Source organism: Chlorocebus sabaeus, chromosome 8 (assembly GCF_047675955.1).
Source record: "Chlorocebus sabaeus isolate Y175 chromosome 8, mChlSab1.0.hap1, whole genome shotgun sequence".
Taxonomy (NCBI): Eukaryota; Metazoa; Chordata; class Mammalia; order Primates; family Cercopithecidae; genus Chlorocebus; species Chlorocebus sabaeus.
This window is the reverse complement of record NC_132911.1, coordinates 108,232,401-108,248,256: the sequence shown is the minus strand read 5'-3', so window position 1 is coordinate 108,248,256 and position 15,856 is coordinate 108,232,401. Positions and strand designations below refer to the sequence as shown.

Below are 15,856 nucleotides of genomic sequence, written 5' to 3'. Positions count from 1 at the left end.
CCAAGTCTCTAGTGATAAGTCAATCGTCCCTGGTATGAAACCCCTGGAGAGGGAATCTATGATAATTGAGGTCTTTGGGGAGGCTTTGCTTTATAGCAGATTTGGGACTTAAGGAAAACAAACAAAAAACAACACCTATTCTCAAATATCTGGAGCTCAAAATAATCTTTATGCTACAGTGGCATATTCTAGAGCCTCAACTGCCATCTACTATGGAATAATCCCAAACTAAGGATTTTTCAAGTTGGCTGTTAGGTTCCATTAATTTAGTCAACAGGTATTTTTTGGAAACCCACTAAGTGCCAGGCATTGTGGCTGGTACAGAGGTTATAGAGATGAAAACCATGGTATTCGTTCTCAGTGGTAAACAGACTAGAGGCATGTGGGTCTCTAATCTGTCTGGACTTTGATAAGAAATTTTATATAGTAAGTTTGAGCTTTATAGACTGTGCTTTGATGATTGTGACAATTTTTTAGTAAACATGTGAGGTCAGTGACATCTGGCATTTTCCCCTTTGCTGAGTCATCAGTCACAGTGGCCTACATCACCTGGTTGTGTTTCTGAGCTGCTTACTTGGCTGACAAGTGAGCCTGGGCAACTGCCCAGCATCTATACCTCAACACTGCTTTGTGCTTTCTTCTCACACATCAAGTAACAAGTTGAGAAAGGACACTTCAATTTTTCTGTTATGTTTCATTGCACCTAACAGGGAAACTGCATTATATAGTGATAGTCATGGATGAGTTCCTGAGCATGAGGATCTGTTTCTCACACATAAAAGCAAAGACCTTAAAATTCACCTGAAAGTAAAACAAAATGTAATCTTTTTTAGAAGTCAAGAAGTTATTTGAGGCGTAGATACAGAAATAAATTAAAATTGTGTTTGTTAAAAGTCCTAGTTAACACTGATTTGGTAGCGAACTTTGGAAAAACTGAGCATTCAGCCTTCATTCTGCATTGACATTCCATATTAACATTTTCATAGAAGGATCTAGGAAACTCCGGGGCCAGGACTAGCAATATTTTTGGGAAATGACATTTCACACTAACACGCAACTTACACAGGGTTCCCAGTTTGCTATTGGAAAAGTGAACCATCATAATTATTCCATCTCTTCACTTTTGGGGAAATTCACTGGTCCTTCTCTTCCTTTCCCCTTCAAACATTTAGAGACTATTCATGTGCCAGGTACTGCAATGGGCACAGAACATACAGAGATGAAACAACATTGATTAAATCAGAATCTCTGGGGAATGGAGTAAATGCTTTCTGTATTATTCCAGCATGATCCAGGGTTAAGAATTGCTTGGACTCAGCACAGGAATGGGTAGAGGAGGGAAGAACACGAATGATGTCTCTCTCTGAAATGGGAAAGAACTCAGGTCTCCTAAGAGAGGCAGGGACAGAGTCAGTGGAGCGGAGTGAATGAGTTGAGAGGGAACAACTCAATAGAGAGCTTTGGAGAAAGCTAAAGTTCAGGTCATGCAGGATCTTATGGGTTGAGCAACAATTGCTTTTTCTCCATCTTCAGAGCAAAGAGAACTCAGTAAAAGATTGGAAGTGGCAGATATGGCTGGGCAGACATATAGTAGGTATGCCTCCTACCTTGGAGTTGTGTTCACATTGTTGCTCTGAGGATTTTCTGGGGACTGAACTCTGATTGCTCACAGTGGTAACCTACTCATTAACACACCCTCTTTATGGCCCTCTTCCTTTCTGTTTTCCCTCCCTTCTCATTTCTTCACTGTGCTAGCCCCGTGGGAAGATGATGGTGGCACCAGGCAGTAGAGGTGAAGATGCAGGAATGGAGAGGCTCCCGGACTTCATAGGAGACAGCCTCCAGGGTCTTGTTGATGGATTGGATTTGGGGATACAGGGAAGAAAAGTGGGTGTCAAGCGTAAGTTTCTGGTGGGATGGATGATAGTGTGGTTAATATTCTAAACTTAGGGAGGCAAGAAGCCAAGCGTGGACAGGAATGTGCAAGACATCTTTACAAAGCTGAGTGTGCTTCTGGATTTCGGACAGATGTTGGGATCATGAAACTTGTTTTCATAGGTTTCAATGATTGTGAGAGAGTTAGAAATTCAGCTACGAACGGTTCTCCCTAAGGCTCAAACATACTGTTGGGTTTCTTTTTGTTTTACTTGGGTAGTGCGGGTTCTGTGATGGATTTTAGTGAAACAAAGTCACTTGTTTTAGGATAAGCTTAGAAATAAAAATGTGATGGCACCAAAAAAGGGGAGAAAATGCATTTGAATACAGTAGTGTACCCTGAAGCACAGTTTCAATTTCTGCAGTTACTTGAGGTCGACTATAGTCCAAAAATCTTAAGCAGAAAATTCCAGAAATAAACAATCATGAGTTTTAAATTGTACAACATCCTGAGTAGTGTGATGAAATCTCAAGACATCCTGCTCCATCCTACCTGGGACTGGGACGTGAGTCCTCCCTTTGTCCAGTGCATTCATGCTGTAGATGCTCTCTGCCCATCACTCACTTAGTAGTTGGCTCAGTTATCAGGTCAACTGTCGCAGTATTGCAGTGCTTGTGGCCACCCACAAGTCACCCTTATTTTACTTCATAATAGCCCCAAAGTGCAAGAGCAATGCTGGCTATTTGTTCTATTTTTTATTAGTTATTGCTGTTAATCTCTTAGTGTGCCCAATGATCAATTAAACATTATCATAGGTATGTACATATAGGAAAAAACATAGTATATGTAGGGTTCAATACTATCCTCAGTTTCAGGCATCCACTGGGGGTCTTGGAATGTATCCCTCTTGGATAAGCGATAACTACTGTACTTTCAGTAATAATTTACAATGGAATATTCTTAAACAAAATCTTGTGTAACATTATGACCCACTGTTAGAGTTTATCTCAATTTCTGTTCCACTGCATTTCTTCTGGAAGCAGCATGGGCTCCCCTGTCCCCCAAAAGAGTTTTTTAAATAAATTGGAAGGTTTACAAGGAAGAACAGCAAAAGTAATTAGGAGCTGAAATAATTGATTTGTGAGCCAAGATTAGAAAAGCTAAATCCATTTTGTTTGGCTAACTGACAAACAAAAATGGAAAGAAGTCAATCAGGAATAAAAGCAAAGGAAATAACTAGGCTTCATGTAGCTATTTGAGAGAAATTCGGCCCTAGCCATCCTTTCCGATTCAATACAGCTTCTCCAAACTCATTCCCAGTCTGGGGTTGAGAAGAGGGAGATAAAAATGGGGATAAGAAACAGAACAAGAAGAAGCAAAAGATAAGTGGCTATTCCTCTCCTCTCTCTTTCCTGCTCCTAGTTAATTAGGAAGGTGGAGCATTTGTGATCAACCCTCATTTAAGAGATTTCAAATCGTAGCCCCAAGAATTTTCATTTGCTTTAGTTTTACAAGAGTGGCCCTTTGACTATCATATCTTCAATCTGGTAAGAAGACCATCAACAGCTCTGTCTATTTAATTTATACACCATATATGGTCATGTGTCACTTAATAGCAGGAATACATTCTGAGAAATGTGTCATTAGGCAAATGTGTGGTTGTGAGACCATCATAGAGTGTACTTACACAAACCTAGATGGTAGAGCCTACTACACACCTAGGCTATATGCTATGACCTGTGGCTTATAGGCTACAAACCTGTTCAGTAGTTACTCTACTGAATACCATAGGCAATCACAATAATAAATGTGTATTTAAACATTGCTAAACATAAAAAAGGTACAGTAGGAATACGGTACTGTGATCTTATGAGGCCACCATCATATATGTGGTCCTGTCATTGATCAAAACACCATTATGGTACATGACTGTACATATATATGCCTTGTGTCATATATTTATATGTAAGATATTTGTTTTTCATATAAAAATTATGATTTTAATAGAAAGTTTAGAAAATATTGAAAATAAATTTTAAGTAGGGGAAAATTTAAATGGCCTGGAATTATACCACCCAGAACCAGCCACTGTAAACATTTTGTTTTGGCTCAGTGTGGTTTTGTGTTCGTGCTGAGTATTGGTATGTTCCGAAGCATGTTATTGCGGCTCATATTGTCATGTCTGGCTTCTGTCTCCCTGACCATTCCGGCCCATCTCGGGACCCCTATGACATCCTCTACTAGGTCACTCCTACATTTTCTCCTAGTCTTGTATGCTCTTTGGAAACAGGTCTGTATGTCTTCCTGTCTGCAAATGCCACCAGGTGGACACGTCCCCAGGCACCTCACTCTCAGGATGTTCCGCACTTTATTCACATCCCTCCTAAGTGCAGATCATGCTCCTCCTCTGTCCACTTGCCTGCCATCTTCTTACTCATCCTAGTCAAATCGCCTCACCTGACTCCCTTCACAACTGAAAACAATCATTGCCCTGTCTTTCTTCTCTGGGACCACCACTTTATATGGTCCCCAGTCACCTTAATTCTGCCCTTTAACACTTTCTGCTGAGCTGCTACCTCTTCCCCCCAGATCTTCTTCCTCAGAGCTCCTCCTCATGCAGTTCACATTTCCTGGAGGCTCAGGCTCTAGGGCCTGATGACTCAGGTTCCAACCCTGCCATTGTTCCTTGCTGGCTATGAGACTTTGGCCAGGTTATTGATGGTTCTGTATTCAGTTTATTTTTTCTTTATTTTACTTTAAGTTCTGGGATACATGTGTATAATGTGCAGGTTTGTTACATAAGTATACATGTGCCATGGTGGTTTGCTGCACCCATCAACCCATCATCTAGGTTTTCTGTATTCAGTTTTCACCATTCTAAAATGGAGTTAACCATAGTACCTACTGTAGAGCTCTTGAGATGGTTAAAATATGCAAAACATTGGAGTAGTTCCTAGAGCATCATGGTGCACAAAAACAGCATCACAGCACTTGCTGTGACTCAGATATTATTACACTTAATTGGAAACTTCCACATGTATGTCCTAATCCTGATTGAAATCCAAGCCATCTCTGATCTGAGTTGATCTTTCTCTCCTCTGATTTCCCAGTCATCTTTTCTCTGTACCCCTTCTAGGGAGCTTAGCGAATTTTACCTCCCTTCAGCAATTTTTATACTACTGTTTATTATAAAAGTAGACTTGCTACCTGTTATTACAATATTTCTGCTTCTCCTATAAACACCCTGAGGGCAGAATCATTGCCTAATTATTTGTGTAATCTACCACTTCCTTCGCTACATATAGTGGCTCACTACATATCATTGTATTGTAGGTGGATTCTATCTCCATAAAACCAGAAAAGGTCTTTTAATACAATTCGGCCATTTAAAGCATATAGGACAATGGCTTTTAGTGTATTCACAGAGTTGTGCAAGCATCGCCACAATCAATTGTAGAATACCTTTTGGTTTGTTTGTTTGTGTTGAGATGGAATTTTGCTCTTGTCACCCAGGCTGGAGTGCAGTGGCACTTTCTCGGCTCACTGCAACCTCTGCCTCCCGGGTTCAAGCAATTTTCCTGCCTCAGCCTCCCTAGTAGCTGGGGTTATAGGCACCCACCACCATGCCCCGTTAATTTTTGTATTTTTAGTAGAGATGGGGTTTCACCATGTTGGCCAGACTTGTCTCGAACTCCTGACCTCAGGTGATCCACCTACCTTAGCCTCCCAAAGTGCTGGGATTACAGGCATGAGCCACCGTGCCTGGCCAGAATACTTTTGATACTCCCAAAAGAAACACCATACCCTTTAGCTGTCACCTTGGACTCTCCTCATTCCACCCAGCCCCAGACAACCACTGTTCCACTTGCTCTATGGATTTGTCTCTTCCGGACATTTCATATAAATAGAATCACACAATATATAATCTTTGTGACTGGCTTCTTTCACTTAGCATCATATTTTCAAACTTCACCCATGTCATAGTGTATATCAGTACTTCATTTCCTTTTATGGTAAAATACTATCCCATTGTATGAATATATTAGATTTTATTTATCCATTCATGAGTCGATGGATATTGTATTGTTTTGCTTGTATAGTTTCTACTTTTTGGCTATCATGGATTATGCTGCTGTGAATATTCGTGTGCAAGTTTTTACGAGAACATGTTTTCATTTCTCTTGGCTATAGGCCTAGGAGTGGAATTGCTTGGTCCCGTGGTAACTCTATCTTTAACTGTGAGAGGAGCTCCAAACTGTTTTCCAAAGTGGCTGTACCATTTTACATTCCCACCAGCTGTTTATCTAGTTTCTCCACATCCTGTGTATGGTAGATTTTAATAGGGAAAGAATAGAAAGAATAGTTCTTTAAGCTTGATTTTCTAGTTCAGTAGATGCTAAAAGAGGACTTTCTTCTAACGCTTTAATTAACAGCAGATTCTATTAGAAAAATGTCCTTCATCCTCAAAGGATGTCTTGTCATACTGGGAAGACACTTTAAGAAGAAGGTAAGAAGATTAATCTGTATTCAAATAAAAATACAAAGCCCGAGGATTTTTTTTTCCTAGTATTTTTGTTACATCAATAGGGTTTTCTTAAGAAATGCAAATATGTATTATTTTGCCACAGATAAGGCAGTGTTATTTAAAGGTGGAGACAATGTACTGGATCCTGTACGAAAAGTGAAATTTTTGAGAGCAGAAAGAATTGGAGTGGCGTCAAGTAAGTTAAGGAAAAATAAAAATCTTTTGAAGTAAGCAAGAAAAGTGGGGGTAGAATAGAGTTGGCATATCAAGTAGGACATGGGGGCATCCGGTATGTCTGGAGGCCGCTGGGGGAGGGTGGCGGGGGCCGGAAAGAGAGGCAGAGGCACTGCATCTTCCTGTGTTGTAACATGACCACATTTCTGATGATGAGATAACACGATATAGGCAAGATGGAAAAATTCCTAATCCTGAAATAGTAGTGCTCAATTCATAAAGCACTTACCATGAATCAAACTCTGTACTAAGCACTTTATTTTTATTTATTTGTTTATTTTTGAGACAGGGTCTCTCTCTGCTGCCCAGGCTTGCATGCAGTGGTGCAATCACAGCTCACTGCGTCCTTGAACTCCCAGGCTCAAGTGATCCTTCCATCTCAGTCTACCAAGTAGCTAGGACTGCAGGCGTGTGTCACTATGCCTGGCTAATTTTTCATTTTTGTAGAGACGGGGTTTCACCGTGTTGCCCAGGCTAGTCTTGAACTCCTGGGCTCAAGCTCTCCTCCCACCTCAGCCTCCTAGAGTGCTGGGATTACAGGCATGAGCCAAGGTGCCTGGACCTAAGCATTCTGTATATATTACCTCGGTTTAATCCTCCTATCAAGCCTATGGTTTAGGTACAATTGTCCTCACTTTGCAGATGGCGAATTAAAGGCACACAGAGGTTAAGAAATTGCTCAGATGACCACAGCGAATAAGTGTTGATGCTGAGCTTTGTGCCCTGGTGCCCGTGAGCCTCCCAGGTCCATGGTCTAAGCCACTGTGCCAGCATCCCTCCTGTCTATGTTTTCTTCACCTACAGTGTCTGAATACAACAATTAAAAACCATGAACCATCCTGTGATTTTAGCTTAATTGAAATCAATTTAAATAATTCGCCAAAGGCATGCGATTTAGTAACAGTTTTTAAATTAGCAGTGATGTAATGTAATATAATGTGCTAAGGGGTATATTGCAAGTTGAGGCAGAATGCGGGGATTTGTAAATCATGTTATGAAGATTCCAGTTTGTGCAGAGGCAGGGAGAAGCACTCAGTTTTCATCTTTGGAATCCAGTGATCACATTTGTGCTTTGGAAATATCTCTCTCGTTGCAATGAGGGGTTTGTATTGGAGGGAATGGGAGATGAAGATCAGTCAGGACTCTTAAAATAGTTAAGGTGAGGAATGAGAAGGATCTGAACTAAGACCAGGGCGGTAGCAGTGGACAGAGGGACAGGTGCAAATCTAAGATAAAGGGGTCACCAGTTGGTTTCTGGGAATGGAGGCAAGACCGGAACCACGTAAGTCTCCCAGGATTCTGAGAGGACCACAGGACAGTTAGAGATACAGTTCATCAGGATGGATTCTAATAAAATGGAATTTTATAATAATGAATATTGCTTCTCAAGAACAAAAATGTGTGCATTTTTTCCACTTTTCCATTTTGATTTTTCTTTACAATCCTCACTCTGTTTTCTTTGAGTCAAAGCCATTTTCGTCTTATCAGATATGACATTCTTTTTGCAGAAGCAATTCCAGCAGGTTTAATAGTTTAAACTTAATTTATGAAAAGTCTATTCATGCCCTTCTGCGTCATTTAAACAGGCAGCATCTTTTTGCAATTTCCTGGACCCATCGAGTTTGCCCAAGTGCTTACAAATGCACATTGTTCAAGATGATAAATGACTTAACTAGGAAATTGATAGCTAATTTGTTGAAAACCTCTTATGATTCCAGGCTGCTCTTGCAGGAGGCACCACCATGATTATTGATTTCGCCATTCCTCAGAAAGGTGGCTCCCTCATTGAGGCCTTCGAGACCTGGCGAAGCTGGGCTGATCCCAAAGTTTGCTGTGACTACAGCCTTCACGTGGCAGTGACGTGGTGGAGTGACCAGGTAAAGCACCTGAATTTCAATGTGTTCCCATTTTCCTCTTGTCCTCACTCTGCACAAGAGCAAGGAACTGGTGATGTTGATTGCTTCCTAGATAACTGGAGGACAGAACTGGCAGGAAGACTTTTCACTGCATATTCTTTTGTATCTTTTGAATTTTTAATTCTGCGAAGTATTATCAATTTTAAAAACTAAATTAAAAAATTGTATAAAGACAATAGGATAAATCTTTTACACTCATTCATAACAGCTTCTCTTAATATTTAATTGATGAATTATCAATGCTTTAAGTGTAGTGTTTAATATACTGATTTCTCTTTTTCTTAAATTCAATATCCCCAGAATCTTTTAAACAGTATTTTCCCACAGGTTAGAACTTCAATAAAAAATGTTTAATTTCTCAAAAAAAAAAATCAAGGAAATTCTAAATTTAGAATGCTCTAGAACTAGAAGCCTGCCTTCCCACTCATGAGCCTTCTTTAGAGAGGAAGGGACAGACCTGGACTGTTTCCAGAGTCTTCTCCTAGCGGTATCTTGACCGAGTGATCTTCCTGCTCTGCTAATGTTACTACCTGGTCAGACCATTTCATAACAGAGCTTAAAGCAACCTTCCATGTCCACTAATTGCCCAGGCCATGGCAGAAATAACATGATTTAGATAGAAAAGAAAGTTTGAGAGATGTTAAAATATGTTGATTTCCTCCCACATAAATTTGTGTGTGAATTTTGGAAGAAATTTTTACTTGGAATTTAAATTGCAACATGTTTTTCCACATTTCCCTTAATTCAGCAATCTTTTTACCAGAAAGAGTTCACCATTAGGACATAGTCTCACGTCCCCCACAAACTCGGGCTTTAGATCACAAGTTAATCAAAAACAAATATCAATCTTTAACAGGTAGTTCAGCAAACATAATAGCAAAGTTTATAGTCCACAGCTAAAGTTAGTTTTTCTTATGCCCTTTTAGTGATGCATCTGAACTCTTATGCTTTTAGGATCACCCTCCTTTCCTTCCCTTCCCTCCCCTCCCCTCCCCTCCCTTCTCTTCTTCTTTTACCTCCCTCCCTCCCTGCCTCCCTTCCTCTCTTCCTTCTGTCTTCTTCTCTTTCCTCCCTCCCTTCCTTCCCTGTCTTCATTTTCCTATTCTCCTATTTTAAAGATGGAGCAAAGGTGCTGGTGTTTGTCCTTATCAGTATTTCTCACACTTTAGTATGCAAAGAGTCACCTGGTAAACCTTGCTAAAATGCAGATTGCAGATTCTGTTCAGGGGGGTTATTCGTTTGCTAGGGCTGCTGTAACCCTAGCAAACAGAATGTACGACAAACAGAATGGCTTAAACAACAGACATTGACGGCCTCCCAGTTGTGGAGGCCAGAAGCCTGAGATTTAGGTGTCAGCAGGGTTGGCTCCTCCTGAGACCTCTGAGGGAGAACCTGTTCCATTCCTCTCTCCTAACTTCTGGTAGTTTGCTGACAACCTTTGGCATTCCTTGTTTTGTCGAAGCATCACCCCAATCTCTGCCTTCATCTTCATATGATGTTCTCCCCGTGGCAGGTCTGCCTCCCAGTTTCCACTTGATATAAGGGCACCAGTTACACTGGATAAAGCCCACATGCTCGTGTCCTCATCTTAACTAGTTACATCTGCACAGACTCTATTTCCAAACAAGGAGTTAGGACTTCAACATATGGATTTTGAGGTCACACAAGTCAACCCATAGCAGTAGGTTAGGGGCAGATGGGACCCAAGATTCTGCATTTCTAGCAAGCAACCAGGTGACGCTGCTGCTACTGGTTCAGGTGCCACACTTTTGGAGGAGCAAGGCTGAAGCTAATATCCTTGCAAGTTGTATAATGAGACTCTTGCATGGATGTGGATGGCAGGGATGATTAATGAGGGCTCTTCTACTCAGAGAGCAAAAGATATTTCATGTAAGCAGTGCAGATCATAATCCCCTTTGGAAGCCCATCATGTGAATATGCTAATAATGTTTCAAGCATTTTTTTTTCTGACTATAAAACTAATGTACTCATTGTAAAAAATTAGAAACTGTTGGGGGAAAAAAATGAGGTGCACTGTCCCATGTTTTGTCCCTCCCAATCTAACTTGGAGCACATTCCATCTCTTGTCCACTCTCAATATTTTGGTGCTTTTTTCTATATTAATTAAGTAGTAATTAATTTATTCAATAAATAGTTATTGAGTGGACACTATGCACCAGGCACTGTTCCAGGACACGTCAGTGGACAAGCCTCACAAGGCCCCTTCTCTCATGGGGCTGAAATCCTAGTGGGGTAGACAGGTGATCAGTCCTTACTGCTTTGCTGGGGGATAAGCACCATCAAGAAAAGGGAGGGACATTTCCAAGGGAATAAACAGTGATAGCAATGAGTATATTCATGTGTAATATCATTCTTAAACTTTGCTGACTCAATAGAATTACACTGCTTTATTTTGCACTTTTTAGTTACTAGGAAGTTTATTTCTTGCATGTATTATTAGTCATTTTATTACTCCATGAATGGTTGGCAACATTTTTCAACATGTTTTTCTTATCAAATTGAAAGAACTTTTATTAGCTAAAAGCAATAATTCTATGCTTGTTACGTTTTTCATTGTATGTGTATGTGTGGGTGGGTGGGTGTGGGTGTGTTTTAACATATAGAAGTTCAAACAGTCTTATTTGGTCAAATCTATGAGTTTTTCCTTTCAAATTTTTGATTCTTATTGAGACTTGAATCTGACCTACAAAAGCAATTATTGAGGCCGGGTGCGGTGGCTCACGCCTGTAATTCCAGCACTTTGGGAGGCCAAGGTGGGCGGATCACTTGAGGTCAGGAATTCAAGACCAGCCTGGCCAACATGGCAAAACCCTATCCCTATTAAAAATACAAAAATTAGCTGGGCATGGTGGTGCATGCCTGTAATCTCAGCTACTCAGGAGGCTGAGGCAGGAGAATCACTTGAACCTGGGAGGAGAGGTTGCAGTGAACCAGGATTATGCCACTGCACTCCAGCCTAGGCAACAGAGCAAGACTCTGTCTCAAAAAAAAAAAAAAAAAAGAAAAAAAGGAGCAATTATTGAGATAGCTTTGATATTAACTTGCCCCTGACCCCTGGCAACCCTGAAGGCCTCTGAGCTTCCAACAGGTTCAGAGTCGAGTCTCCAGCTCTTACCTCCTGGGAGCTGCCAATGGGTCCCATGCCCGCCACGGCTGGCTCTACAGCTAAACCCTGAGCTCGTGCTTTCTCAGGCATGCCTGGGTCCATCTGCATCTTCTACTTCCTCCTTCTAAGAACTCCACCTATGGCTTTCAGATTTAAACCTGAATCTTTACCTCACATTAATGTTCATTCCTGCTGGATCCATAATTGCTTCTGTTGCTGCCAACATGGCTTCAAGGTCATTTTCTAGAATAATTTCCTCGAATTGGGAGATAGATGCAGAGAATTTTATATCCAAGTACAGAAATAAAGTATTTTGGAAAAAGCTATTCACTTTTTCATGATTTAAAAGTATGAGAGCAGCAGCAGTTTATCAGATGAAATGCGGTATAACCTTGGTGAAAGATCAAGGCCTTGATTGCATTTTTGTGGAACTAAACTGTTGTCCTTATTTTACTTAGTTCTCTTCCAAATGCAACGTTTTAGAGAATGTTGAAATTATCATTTAAATTAGAGTAACATATTGTTGTTGTGGTTGCTGCTTCCTTTTAGGTTAAAGAAGAAATGAAAATCCTTGTGCGAGATAAAGGTGTTAACTCTTTCAAGATGTTTATGGCCTATAAAGATCTGTACATGGTGAGAGACCTGGAGCTGTACGCAGCCTTCTCTCAATGCAAGGAAATTGGAGCAATTGCCCAGGTCCATGCAGAAAATGGAGACTTAATTGCAGAGGTACGCATTTGCATTCCAAACCTTCTACAGAAATGACAGCAGCCATAACTTAAGGTGAAGATGATTGGGACTACATAGGTAAACTCATTTAATGCATTGGAACATGAGAAATCCAGAAATGGATTTTCTGTGGCTCAGAAACGGATTTTCTGTGACTCAGAAACTCCCGACTCCATTTACTCGAGTCCCTGCTCTCAGCTTTATGCAGGTGGTATATGCACTAGAATGAGGATTTCCCATTGCTAACCAGCTCTTAGATCTCAAACATGTGCTGTTATGAAAACACAAATACTTTTCTTTGTGTCCTCCAGCACAGTTTTGGCTTTGTTGTTTTTCAGAAGCTCAGGCTGCTGGTTCGGAATACCAAAGTGTGGACAATATCAGTGTCATCTGATGACTTAAGCAGTGTATTAGGTAGCTGTTTAAAGCCTTGCTCTTTTCAGAAACTGGATATTAAAATGTACTCTGGAAGAATCTAGATGATATTTATTTCTCATGTTAGTCCCATTATTAATGCCTGAAGGGTACACCATCTGCAAGATTTAAAGAGCTGTCTCTTGCCCTTTATATTAGCTGACTTTTTTTTAAAACTCCCTAGGCTCAGCTCCCATTAAAGTGAGTGAGATAGAGGCTCAGTGGCCACAAGGCAGAGAGGAATAATGAGAAGAGAGCGTGAGCTGTAAAAACAAAACAAAACAAAAAACAGACCAGGGTTTAAATTGGACTCTTCTGCTTTATAGTTTCATGACATCAGGAAGTCTTTTTACCACTCTGAGTCTGGACTTCATGCCCTTTTTGTAAGGAAGAAATAACATTTTGAAGAAGAAAGAGAACAGGTCCAATACCATTTAGTGGGTTGGGTTGGGGAGCAAGTGAAGAGGATTATTCCATAAGAAAAGTAAAACTGATTACATAGTATGACAGGGAGTCACTTCAACAAGGATCCATAGTATTTTTATTTTGTTTGACAGAATCAATATTAAATCTTAAATATGGATATTGCTTTTCAAAGATTGTGATTAGAAATAACTTCATATCTTTTTCACCTTTTATTTTTAAATTTCTTTTTATTTTTGTGGGGTACCTAGTAGATGTATATATTTATGAGGTACATGAGATATTTTGATACAAGCTTGCAATGCATAAGAATCACATCATGGAAAATTGGGGATCCATCCCCTCAAGCATTTACCCTTTGTGTTACAAACAATCCAATTATACTCTTTTAGTTATTTTAAAAGGTGCAATTATTTTTTATTTTTTATTTTTATTTATTATTTTTTGAGATGGAATCTCGCTCTGTTGCCTAGGCTGGAGTGCAGTGGCATGATATCTGCTCACTGCCAGCTCCGCCTCCCAGGTTCACGCCATTCTCCTGCCTCATCCTCCTGAGTAGCTTGGACTACAGGTGCCCGCCACCACGCCCAGCTACTTTTTTGTATTTTTAGTAGAGACGGGTTTTCACCATGTTAGCCAAGATGGTCGCAATCTCCTGACCTCGTGATCTGCCCACCTCCACCTCCAAAAGTGCTGGGATTACAGGTGTGAGCCATGCGCCTGGCCAAAAGGTGCAATTATTGATTATAGTGCCCCTGTTGTGTTATCAAGTACTAGTTCTTATTCATTCTTTCTAACTTTTTTTTTTTTTAAACACACGAACCATCTCCACCTTCCCCCTCTCCCCACAGCCATCCCTCCCCACTAACCTTCCCAGCCTCTGGTAACCATACTTCTATACTGTATCTCCATGAGTTTGTTTTAATTTTTAGATCCCACAAATAAGTGAGAACATGTGATGTTTGTCTTTCTGTCTGGCTTATATCACGTACATAATGACCTCCAGTTCCATCCATGTTGTTGCAAATGACTGGATCTCATTCTTTTTTTTTTTTTAATTAATTAATTAATTTATTATTATTATTATACTTTAAGTTCTAGGGTACATGTGCATAACGTGCAGGTTTGTTACATAATGTATACTTGTGCCATGTTGCTGTGCTGCACCCATCAACTCGTCAGCACCCATCAACTCGTCATTTACATCAGGTATAACTCCCAATGCAATCCCTCCCCCCCTCCCCCCTCCCCATGATAGGCCCCGGTGTGTGATGTTCCCCTTCTCGAGTCCAAGTGTGGATCTCATTCTTTTTATGGCAGAATAGTACTCCGTTGTGTATATGTACCACATTTTCTTTACCTATTCATCTGTTGATTCCAAATCAGGTTCCAAATTCCAAATTAGGTTGCTTCCAAATCTTGGCTGTAGTGAACAGTGCAGCAACAAACATGGCAATGCAGGTATATCTCTTCGATATACTGATCTCCTTTCTTTTGCATATATGTCCAGCAGTGGGATTGCTGGATCATATGGTAGGCTTTATTTTTAGTTTTTTGAAGAACTTCCAAACTATTCTCCATAGCAGTTTTGCTAATTTACATTCCCACCAACAGTTTACATAGGTTCCCTTTTCTCCAATCCTTACCAGCAGTTGTTATTGCCTGTCTTTTTAATATAAGCCATTTTAACTCGGGTGAGATGATATTTCATTGTAGTTTTGATTTGCGTTTCTCTGATGATCAGTGATATTGAGCACCTTTCCTATGCCTGTTTGCCATTTGTATGTCTTCTTTGGAGAAATCTCTATTCAAATCTTTTGCCCATTTTTAAATCAGATTATTAATTTTTTTCCTGTAGAGTTGTTTTAGTTTTGTATATATTCTGGTTATTAATCCCTTGTCAGATGGGTAGTTTGCAAATATTTTTTCCCATTTCATGGGTTGTTTCTTCACTTTGTTGATTGTTTCCTCTGCTATGCGGAAGCTTTTTAACTTGATGTGATCCCATTTGTTCATTTTTGCTTTGGTTGCCTGTGCTTGGTTTTTCCCCTTTTCAATAAAAAAAAGTGATGGTAAAATATGCATATGGAAAATTAACTTATATGATTAGAATATCAAATTTATTCTTACCAAATATACATGTTGTATATATACACCCACACAAACATGTTCACACACACACACACATGCACACACACACCCCTATACCTAACAGATCAAAAGCCTGGCATTGCATTTAATTTATGATAAAATAATGTTATCTGTCATTAGTAAACCTTTATTGCACATATGCACATTCCTGCTGTCTTTTTAGGGAGCAAAGAAGATGTTGGCTCTGGGGATAACAGGCCCTGAGGGTCACGAGTTGTGCCGCCCAGAGGCAGTGGAGGCAGAGGCCACGCTAAGAGCCATCACCATAGCCAGCGCTGTGAACTGTCCTCTCTACATTGTGCATGTGATGAGCAAGTCTGCAGCTAAGGTGATAGCGGATGCAAGGAGAGACGGTAATTCCTGAATGTAACCTCACTTAGAACTCAGTGTTAGCTGAAGAGGAAAGTCCATGTCTGTGGCCTCTGCTTCAGTTTAGGAGAAAGTGCATGTGGATTTTCACA

General features: G+C 40.3%; 1 protein-coding gene across 3 annotated transcripts in view; it reads left to right on the top strand.

Moving 5' to 3' along the window:
* The window catches only part of DPYS (dihydropyrimidinase), an 86,567-nt gene that overhangs the window by 7,489 nt on the left and 63,222 nt on the right, over positions 1–15,856 (top strand). For all 3 annotated transcript variants that reach the window (XR_498654.3, XR_012093739.1, XM_008001327.3), the window contains exons 2-4: positions 8,354–8,512; positions 12,228–12,407; positions 15,559–15,748. Coding sequence is in view for 1 of the 3 variants with exons in the window: in XM_008001327.3 (XP_007999518.3) it covers positions 8,354–8,512; positions 12,228–12,407; positions 15,559–15,748 (529 nt within the window). In the remaining 2 variants the exon portion in view is untranslated. The remainder of the gene's footprint in view (positions 1–8,353; positions 8,513–12,227; positions 12,408–15,558; positions 15,749–15,856) is intronic.